This window comes from Dermacentor andersoni, chromosome 6 (assembly GCF_023375885.2).
Source record: "Dermacentor andersoni chromosome 6, qqDerAnde1_hic_scaffold, whole genome shotgun sequence".
NCBI classification, from domain to species: domain Eukaryota; kingdom Metazoa; phylum Arthropoda; class Arachnida; order Ixodida; family Ixodidae; genus Dermacentor; species Dermacentor andersoni.
Window position 1 is genome coordinate 16,677,361 of NC_092819.1, and position 10,102 is coordinate 16,687,462.

Consider the following 10,102-nt stretch of genomic DNA (forward strand, 5'->3'; position numbering starts at 1 on the left):
ACTTTCGTCCCCTTTCAATAATATGACAGCTAATTTTCCTTGATAGAAGCACGAATTCCCCGAGTTTTTCCTGACAATTCAATATCCCTGAGAATTCCCGGTTTTCCCGGTTGGTAGACACCCTGCTTGTGGGTCACCGGCCGTCCGGCTCGTGACGTCAGTCTAAAGTGCGGGTTCATTGGTTCAGGCTCGTGTGCATGCGCCTTGGAGAAGTAAACGCACCTTTTTTTTTTTTTTTTAAGTTGCGCAGTTAGCCCACAACCACTATAATAGAAACGTTTCCTTGCCTTCTCACGTCACCTTCTCCTTCCTCCCCCTCCCCCTTGTATTGCAACTGCGCACCCTGTGTGCCACCTCAGTCAAAAACTGACACCGCCAGAAGATGCGTTTAGCACCTCGGAGAAATAACGATTTTGCATGGAATGAACAATTCAAAAGCTAGGATAGGATATTCAGGGCGCTAAATTCTCGGTCGAGATCGACCATGGCCCTCTTGCATGGCTGAAGCAAAGGTCGGAAAGAAACGGGAGACGAATGACATGGTCGCATTTGGCCGGAATAAGAATGCAGACGAGCTGGGCCGGAGCCATGAGCCCAGAGTTTTTCTTTTTTTTTTAAGAGACGTGTCTTGTATGCATCGCTGGTAATGTTATTAAGTTTGGAACCTATTTCTGTTTAGTAGAGAGCTGACCACGACTAGAAAGGAGGAAGACAGAGAGAGGGGTAAAAGATTGTAAAGCAATACGAGGATCATATAGTGTCCGGTAGGCGTGTCGCTCGGCCACACCGACGAGTGTGTCTGTGCGTGTGCCTGTGCATCTCCAGGGAGGTGCACGGACACAATGAAGCGAGGGCTGGGCCCTCGGGCTGCCGTGTGACATTAGCCATCACAACTAGAACGATCCCCGAGGCCGCGACCAAACATTGACGCTTCGAGCCACCTGACATCTGGTCACCCTCGGGTCGGATCTTTTGGCGGCAGAGGTGTTGGTTACGTCTCAATACCATCAAGGGAGTTAATTGAACGTTTGCCACGTGTCAAACCACCGCACCTCCTAACCATATGACAGCGCGGCGTGGACAACGACTAAAAGCGCTCACCCTTCCCTTCCTCCCCCATTACCTGGAAACCGGAGAAAAGGATGAACGAGAGGGAACCGGTCAACGAGTGGATAAGTGCCGAGAGAGAGAGAGAGAGGGATGCACAGAAAGGCAGGGAGGTTAACCAGAGGCAGTTCCGGTTGGCTACCCTGCACGGGGGGAAGGGTGAAGGGGGATAAAGAGTGAAAGAGAGCGGAAGGGGGAGATAGAGAGAAATAGAGACGAGCACGAACAAACCGCGTACACTACAGAGAGGTAGGGGGCGGCGTTCTTAAAGTCTTTCGTGAAGCCCCGCAGACCGCAGGAACCTTAACGTGAGTAAGGCCTTCAGCGCGGATGTTATCTGGGAGTACTGACCTAAAGCTTTGAGTTCTGATAGTGGACGATTGTCTAACTGATCCAGTACTCTGCACAGCACTTGTCTCTGGGCACTATATCGCGGGCAGACAGATCATATGTGCGAACGTCTCATCGATGTTGCATGTGGCGCACGTGGGGCTGTTGGCCATTCCAATAAGGAAAGCATATGAGTTCGTAAATGCAACGCCTAGCCACAGACGGTGCAGCATGGTCTGTTCACATCGTAGTAACCGATAAGTGCAGTTAATTAGACGAGTCAAATCACTTGGCAGGCTGAGCGAAGAAGAAAGCGTGCCAACCGGCGGCTGCAGGATTCCACGAAAGGCCCTCAGCCCGACCTTCAGCTTGCAGACTGTGTAAGGAACGGGGCGGACCATTACGAATCAACGAGGTGTCGCCGGATGATTTCTTTTTGCCACAAATTTCAAACCAGTTTCTTCGAGGCGGAGTCACTGCGGGTTATGTATGGGTGGTATCGCAACGAAGTCGACGATGGTGATTTGCTGCTGGACAGTCTTCAGATTCCCTAGTCGACTCGCCTAGGGAAGACGACGGGATTAAAAGACGCCCTAAATTGACGCGTTTCATTCCGCGAGCACTGCACGTTACACCTAAGTACACGAGCATTTTTCTTACTCCATTAGAATGGGGCGCGGCTGCCACGGCCGGCTGTACCGAACCGGCAACCTCGTGTTGGGCAGCAGAATATACCACAGTCAGAGCTGCGGCGGGCAGCTCGAGGATACTGGGGGTACAAGCGGCTAGCTAAAAGCGGCGCAGTGAGCTGACCGCCCCGCAAAGCACGCTCTGAAAAGCGGGCGTAGAAGCAGCCGTTGTGAAACAGCCGTGTCGTCGTCGCTAAATGTTTCTTGCAAAAGCAATCGTCGTCGAGACACGCGTTTTACCTCGACGGTCGACCTCATTCGAGCAAACGCTGCAAGGAACGGCCCTATAGCCTAATTTTTTTTTTTTTTAACCTTTAACCGCCATTTAGCGCGCTGCTATGGCGCGCGCAATGTGAAATCGAAAAAAACTGTAATGCGGAGTCACATAACGAACGGCGAACCCTGCTGGTCGGTATAGCAGTCCGTAACGACATGGCGCGTATAAAAAATCGATATTGAAACTCTAAAGGGATTCCGACACGTTACGTAGTAGGCGCCCGTGGATTGCAAGTAACGCAGTTTGCGATAGCGCGTCGCAAACACGACGGCGGCAGGGTGTGGCCGGGGCGGCACTTTCGTCCACGTGCCCCATCTATAGGCGATGCGGCTGAGGGCGGGATCGTAATCCTCAGTGCGATCATTTTCCTTCGGGTTCCGCGTTGTTCTTTGTTTTTCCCTCTCTTTTCTTTCCTCTCTTCTTTCTTTTTTAATTCTTGCAGACCAGCGGTTGCGCCGAGTTGTTGATCTTGGCGATAACGGCTGTTGCAGTTCAGTGGCTACGAGCGATGACGTACGACGCACAAAGACGCCTCGGCACAGCCGCGCATGCGCCAGCAGCTGAGAATCGTGCTTAAATTTGGCTTTAAGAAGCGACCGCCGAGAATCCCGCCCGTCATTCTACGTTTCACGCCGCCGCCGCCCGTGTCGGCTGTGCCTCCGCATCCTGCAATACATGCTCTGGCAGCGACGTTAGGCGCGGTGTCTACCACTTCACCAACCACGGAACCATATAGATTCCGACAGCCATGGGTTCCGCCGCTGGCTCCTGATGTAAGGTGTGCTTCGAAGCTTTTAAGTCGCGGCTGCTCTACTTATGGCCTGGACTTCTGCAAGTGTTGTTGCGGGACTCTTTTGCTCCGGAATTCTCGCACGGCCCATTGGAGCTCCCGGAATACGTATGCGACGCGCGGCGGCCATTCCATCCGTTCTCACGCACGAGCTGTCTCGTCTGACGCTAACGACGTCTCGAGCCGTTGCTGCCGATAAGTTTCAAGTCGCGCCTGCCGCGGTCTTTTCTTTTGTGCGCGTTTCCGCGAACTGACCGTGCCATTTAACCGAGGGACAACGAAGAAACTGTCGTCGCCACGTGTCTCAACTACCTTACAAGGTGAGCCACTGTGTGCCTGTGTGTGTGTGCCTGTGTGTGTGTGCCTGTGTGTGTGTGCCTGTGTGTGTGTGTGCCTGTGTGTGTGTGTGCCTGTGTGTGTGTGTGCCTGTGTGTGTGTGTGCCTGTGTGTGTGTGTGCCTGTGTGTGTGTGTGCCTGTGTGTGTGTGTGCCTGTGTGTGTGTGTGTGCCTGTGTGTGTGTGTGCCTGTGTGTGTGTGTGTGCCTGTGTGTGTGTGTGTGCCTGTGTGTGTGTGTGTGCCTGTGCCTGTGTGTGTGCCTGTGTGTGTGTGTGCCTGTGTGTGCCTGTGTGTGTGTGTGTCGCAGCTAACGTTATCGAAGCTGTTCAAAGAAAAAAGAAAGCTCAAGAATTCACCGTGTAAGATATGATTGTAAAACCTGTGGGTTTCTATCGTCTGGATTCTGGCAACTGAACACCGTATAGGCCTTCACTGTCTTGCACTCGAACCCAGCGGCTAACGTTAGATGGCGCTGCACTATGAGCGCTGTCTTGCACAGCAGAGCCCGGGCGGTGCGCTTAGACAAGGCTGCTCGCCACTGTACTCCCGTGCCACTGAGTATTTTGCGCCGTATTCTGATTTACAACGCTACCTTAGTACCACATCAATGTGCTCGCGATGTAACTTCGCACACCTTTGCGCAAGGCGGTCTTCGAAGTCTCGCGGTGAATTGCCGCGCAGTCCGCGGAAGGCGTTGTCGCGTGCTGTTGTGCTGCTGGCATATTTGAGGCGTTTGTTTGTCCAATAGCTTTAGTGGGGTAACGGATGACGCCACCTTCGTCGGCAGTGAGGCGTCCGAGCCCGTCCTCTTACTTCGTTTTGAGACGGAATTCCACGGTAACGATTACTAAAGCACTGCGAGCATGCGCTTTTATGTATTTTTCGACATGAGTTGGCGTTATATTCGTAACACGCGCACGCACATGCACATGATGTGTGTTTGTATGTCGTCCCCTTTACCTGTAACATCACATCCAACTTACAGAATTCTGATATTTTTCCTTGCTGAGTTAGAAAATTGTAAACTTGGTAGTTTCGTTTTCTAAATTTTTTATTTTTTCCAATATTTAAATAAAAGATTCTAAACAAACTGTCACTAGATATTAAGTTTCTCTTTTAAATGCAACAAACCTCTTCAAATTTGGTGCCGTGGTTGCCGACGAAGACGAATTCTCCTTTTACATGTGTTTAGATACGAGCACTGTCACCCTTACCTCGTTTGGTTTTTCCCTAATTGTACAGCACTTTTCGTGCAAAATTGTAAACTGGAAACAAGAGTAGCAAGGAGTTGAGAAATTAAGTGATCTACTAAGGGAGGGAGCCAAGGCAACAGCCAAACGGGAAGAAACGGCGAATATTAACGAATTTAACCGTTGTTTATGAAAATCTTTGGATCAACATCTCTTTACTTAAAAATGAAGTAGATAAAACGCCGCGGGAAGTGGAGAACAATTCCGTGTGTTTTGAATGACTCTTCTACAATTATCAGTCGAGACGTCTAACGTAGCCAACTATCTGCTGTGCTTATCTATAGGGGTTTTTCTAACCTTCCGCGGTGGGCGCAGTACCTCTAGAACCACAGCGTCCTGCGCTCTGCGCGGTTGTACGGGGCTGGCAGCCATGCACCGTTGCACAACTTCCCGAATAACAATACGAGTCAGTCTTGGCATTTGGTGGAGCAGTAAACGAGGGATCCAAAACTGATTGTTCCGCAAATGTATATTCCTCCAATTCTTCCAGAGGTAATTCAAAAAACGCTGCTATAGTCGGATACAACTCAAGTCTACAGTGAAGCCCCGCACACGTACGCCCTTATAACCGCCAGCCACCGTCCCTCCGTGGGGCGGCACATAATTCGTACTTCAAACTTTTCCTTTTACCCAAACCAGGCGGTAACCGTAAAAATAAAATTATTAGTGCCTAAATTCCTACGTTTTCTCTCTCCTAAATTCCTACGTTTTCTTTCACAATAATGTTTACTTCGCTGCAACTGTGCAGCATAACTGTGCAGTATGAGACGGGCTCAGCAGTGAAATGAACTATACCGCAGATTTTTGAAGATTTAATTAATTAGTTTTACGTGCCGAAACCATGAGTCATACCGTAGTGGGGGACTTCGGAAATTCGGACGAACCTGGGGTTCTTTAACGTGCACCTAAATCTAAGTACATAGGCGTTTCCGCATTTCGCCCCAATCGAAAATGCGGCTGCTGTGGCCGGGATTCGATCCCGCGACCTCATGCTTCGCAGCCCAACATCATTGCCATTAAGCAACCATGGCAGTTAGACTTTTGAAGAGTGAAATGCTCAGAGTCCATACACTTCGGCCATGCCTGTTGCACACCTCATTCTTTCCGTCGATGAAAATGCTCTTCAAGATCAGCAGACGCTCCGGAGGTATAAAGTACGCCGCCGTTTTGAAAAGACCGCATGGCGACGATTTTATTTGCTTCTGTGATTGGCTGGCGGAGAAACACAACCACGCGTGGGCCGTGTGCCTTTGTTATCAACTGCTGTTTTTTTTTCTTAAGTTGTATGCTACCATAAAAATCTTTATCTTACACTTCCGCTTTTTTAATTGTTCTTGGCAGTGTTCTTCCTGCGCGAGTCCATTTGATGTGGTTCCTTGTTTGCCTAGTAAAGGATAGATGCATCTCACAGGCGTACCTGTGGGATAAATCTTATTTCATTTCTATTTTGCGGGTTTACGCGTCTTTATGGCGAATGGCGGGCGTTAATATTTGTACTAGTAAAGGTACCCCGCCATTTGCATAGAAAAGTAACCTTGGGTTGCCCCCTCCCACTGAAAGAAATCGTGGGTACGTGCCTGATATGTATCTTACGTATGTGTGTATGTTACGTATGTATGTGCGTTACGTTTTCTGGGACCGCAAGTCACACGCCCTCGCTTTCGCGCTTTGTATTCGTGGTCGCATTCTCGTGCGATACGGTAAGTTTCAAAACGCGCGTGCTTACCATGACTTTTTTTATTGCCCCAACCGTAGGTGAAGCTCGTGCAACGAAGTGACCGTGGCACTACTTTGAAGGACAACGCAGCAACTGTCGTCGCTACGTAGCTTCGGCAGCTAACTCACGAGGTGGGAGTGTGTATAGCTTGCGAGGGCGGCGCGGTTATTAACATCTCCATCAAAAACTGATTGACAACATTAGCAAAACATGTGCAATTAACGGTAGTGCTTCATAATAGGCACGAGCTTCCTTGGACGGCCGCAGCCACATCGGGTCGTCGCCGTGACGGAAGCGGAGAGGACGAGGTGGAGAGATTGTAGCTTCAGGCTTAGCTAACACTAGGCAGGTAGCTGACGCTGCGCAGGCCACAGCTGGCAGGGGTCCTCTCTCGTTTGCGACATGGACGTCGGCCCGTTCCGAGTGCTATTGCTTCCCGGCCACCATTTCGCGTCCACGTGCGCGAACGGGTGCGAAATGTGGAATCGCGGAAGTAAATGGCATCCGGAATTAGTGTCAGGTTAATCCAGTGGCGTTTTTCTTCCAGAGCGGCACTGAAGAACGGACGTTGCCTTCGGTCCGCAGCGCGGCGCGTTGCGGCTAAAGTAGGTGTCACTTTTTCTATTTGTGCCACGCTGTTTTCGTCGCTCGACACACGGAACATTTTTGTCGAGTTCATCGACCACGGGTCGCGCGACGACGCTTGTAATGGTGAGCACCTACTTTCTGGTTATATTCCTTCCTTGAAAAGTTGCCCCTTTTTAGTTCCGGGTACGCAGCCCAGGCCTTCGCGTCTGGCGCACTCCAGCAACGTCCCCTGTGCCCTGCCGTGTCCCAGGCGGATGACGTTCAGCGCATGTCGTTCCGGGGCTCACCACCTGTGCCTCAGCTCCAGCCTCGCAGCCACTGGCTTCTAGCTGCAGCAGAAACCTGCACTGCCCGCCCTGCAGTACGTCGACTGCGAGTAAGTAAATCTAGTTTTCCCGACCCGTATTGTGGCATTGTACTGACGGGTGCTTAACACGCCTCCTTGTCGTTTGTTTCCCACAACGAAGTTTCCTCTGCCCTGCCGTGTCCCAGGCGGATGTCGTTCAGCGCATGTCGTTCCGCGGCTCACCACCTGTGCACTCAGCTCCAGCCTCGCAGCCACTGGCTTCTAGCTGCAGCAGAAACCTGCACTGCCCGCCCTGCAGTAAGTCGACTGCGAGTAAGTAAATCTAGTTTTCCCGACCCGTATTGTGGCATTGTACTGACGGGTGCTTAACACGCCTCCTTGTCGTTTCAGTTTCCCACAACGGAGTTTCCTCTGCCGTGTCCCAGGCGAATGTCGTTCAGCGCATGTCGTTCCGGGGCTCACCACCTGTGCACTCAGCTCCAGCCTCGCAGCCACTGGCTTCTGGCTGCCGCAGAAACCTGCACTGCCCGCCCTGCAGTACGTCGACTTCGAGTAAGTAAATATAGTTTTCCCGACCCGTATTGTGGCATTCTACTGACGGGTGCTTAACACGACGCCACCTTGTCGTTTCAGTTTCCCACAACAGTCTCCTCTGCCCTGCCGTGTCCCAGGCGAATGTCGTTCAGCGCATGTCGTTCCGCGATTCGCCGCCTGTGCACTCAGCTCCAGCTTCACAGCTACGCCAGTGGCTTCCTGCCAAATTAAGAAACCTGTACTACCGGCCCTGCAGTATGTCGACTGCGCGTAAGTAAATCTAGATTTTCCGACCCATATTGTGGCAGTGTGCTGACTAATTAACACGCTTTCTTTTGTCGTTTCAGTCTGCAACCCTCCTCTTGACATCCGCTGCCAGTCAAGATCTGTCTCCCCTGCCTAGTAGGCGATGACGCCTAATGCTGGCCGCAGTACGGCAGGCCTTGCTCTTGCGACTGTTCAACACCCTGCTACACCCAACGATGTTGAGCTGCAGGAATAATACCTCTCTGCGTGCTCCGTGCTGCCTCGAGGACGGTGCACAACTACGGAGTGATGATGCGAACACCGACCTCGACATCCTTGCAAAACAGCTTCCCGCCCTGTATACTATACTATAGCTGCATCATGGCCGCTCATTGAAGACTCATATTGAGAGCACGTGGCTGTTTGATGACCTGATCAAACAATTATAGATATCGCGCTGGCTCATCTGTGGTACACTGCTCAGGGTCTAGCATTCGGTTTGTCTGCGGGATTCTTGCTCGTGCACGTTAACATTCTGTGCTCTCGTAATGGTACGCTGATGCTGGTTTGCGTTGCGAAGTAGCACGCGCATGTGTTCGTATGAGCATGCGAGTGTGTTGCTGCATGTATGTTCTCTATTGTACGCGCGTGCTACTTCGCTTATTTTATCTGGTGGTTGTCATTATTTTAGCTCGGGTGTGTCCTCACTTCCATGCAATTTTTGGTGGCTTGTTTCGTTCAATCGGTGAATTCCTTCATAAAGGTCATTGATGATTTCGTAGTGATGGTGGCCAATCTTCTCGGAAACCCATCCAACTTCGGCACTGGGCATTCCCCTTACTTGATGTCCAGTCGTCCACTCGTAGATTTGTCCATGGCCTTGTCATATTGTTTTCTACTCGACGGGGTCTGTTGGTACATTTTCCTTATCCACTTCTTTCTCAATTGATCAGTTCATCATGGCTAATGCGATACATCAGCGTACCATTACAAAAAGCGCATGGTGTGAATTAAAGGCAATAGAGCATCTACGTTCGATTGTGAGGATCACAATTATGTGAGCTTATCCTTTATCTGGTACTGGCATGGTACCAAGCTCATTTTTCAAACTTGTCCGCTTTCATTAATCACGTGAGCGGTAAAGCTGCGTACAACTCCACAGCAAAGCAAAGCAGCTCCTGAATCTCCCTTCAGCAACATTGAACATTGATCACATACCACCACCACAGATGCCTGCGGTGTTAAGACTTCATCAAACTGCTTCATCACCTTTTGTCCTTGAATGTTCGCTGCCCTGTGTAAATTTACCTACTTGCATTGTTGTCCATCACTATAACATGTATTTGCTGAACCATGTTCACTGCAACTCAATAAAATGGCAAAGGCTTTTTGTTTTTACATAGCCCTATTTTCCCCTGCGTAATATTGTACACTTATACAAGATTTGACTTTTTGTTTGTTGCCAACTGAAATAAAATTTTGGACTTAGTTCCAGAGTGTACATAATGCAGTGTCTTTCTTTTGCATTTGATATGCCTCCAGCGATCTTCAGCGTACTTGTAGCAAGCTGACAGCCTTGGAGGGCATGGTGCGAGATCGTATCCGCTAATTGCACACAGACCACTTATAGTTCCAAAGAACGTACGACATTGCCAGCCATGTGGTGCTGCTGAGATTATTTCTAATCGCAGGACTACTGGTTCGTAATCATTGGAAACATCGCAGTCAGCGTTTAAGCTGGTTTGAGTGTCTCGTCGTGAAATTTCCATGTAACTTATCTTTCGGTATGCTAGACACGCCTCCGAGCTATAATGGTTGCGTCTAAAAGACCATTGCATTTTTCTTTTCGTCGTAAGTCTTGTCAAATATGTGAGAGTTCTAGGTCAGAAAGTACGGTACTTGGAAATATGGCAACGAAACATTCAAGCCAG

The 10,102-nt window shown here is 50.1% G+C and overlaps 1 protein-coding gene across 6 annotated transcripts; it reads left to right on the forward strand.

Moving 5' to 3' along the window:
- The first annotated feature begins 2,978 nt into the window (after nucleotides 1–2,978).
- On the forward strand, nucleotides 2,979–9,573 carry LOC126521270 (uncharacterized). Of its 6 annotated transcripts, none has more exons than XM_072288638.1 (7): nucleotides 2,980–3,513; nucleotides 6,535–7,207; nucleotides 7,262–7,460; nucleotides 7,577–7,703; nucleotides 7,782–7,943; nucleotides 8,025–8,195; nucleotides 8,273–9,573. In XM_072288638.1, exons 3-7 carry the CDS (start codon nucleotides 7,353–7,355, stop codon nucleotides 8,326–8,328), a joined length of 624 nt encoding a protein of 207 aa, XP_072144739.1. In that variant the 5' UTR covers nucleotides 2,980–3,513; nucleotides 6,535–7,207; nucleotides 7,262–7,352; the 3' UTR covers nucleotides 8,329–9,573. The 6 variants fall into 6 exon arrangements, 5 of the variants coding, with proteins under 5 accessions (XP_072144740.1, XP_072144739.1, XP_072144741.1 ...); XM_055065879.2 differs by having other exon boundaries at nucleotides 2,982–3,513; nucleotides 6,535–6,627; nucleotides 7,044–7,460; XM_055065878.2 differs by having other exon boundaries at nucleotides 2,985–3,513; nucleotides 6,535–6,627.
- Nucleotides 9,574–10,102: the final 529 nt, after the last annotated feature.

Coding starts and splice junctions, on each gene's coding strand:
- LOC126521270 (XM_072288638.1), top strand. CDS start 7,353: ATGTCGTTCCGGGGCTCACCACCTGTGCCTCAGCTCCAGCCTCGCAGC. Junction 7,461..7,576: donor CTGCAGTACGTCGACTGCGA/GTAAGTAAATCT, acceptor GCCGTGTCCCAG/GCGGATGTCGTTCAGCGCAT. Junction 7,944..8,024: donor CTGCAGTACGTCGACTTCGA/GTAAGTAAATAT, acceptor TTGTCGTTTCAG/TTTCCCACAACAGTCTCCTC.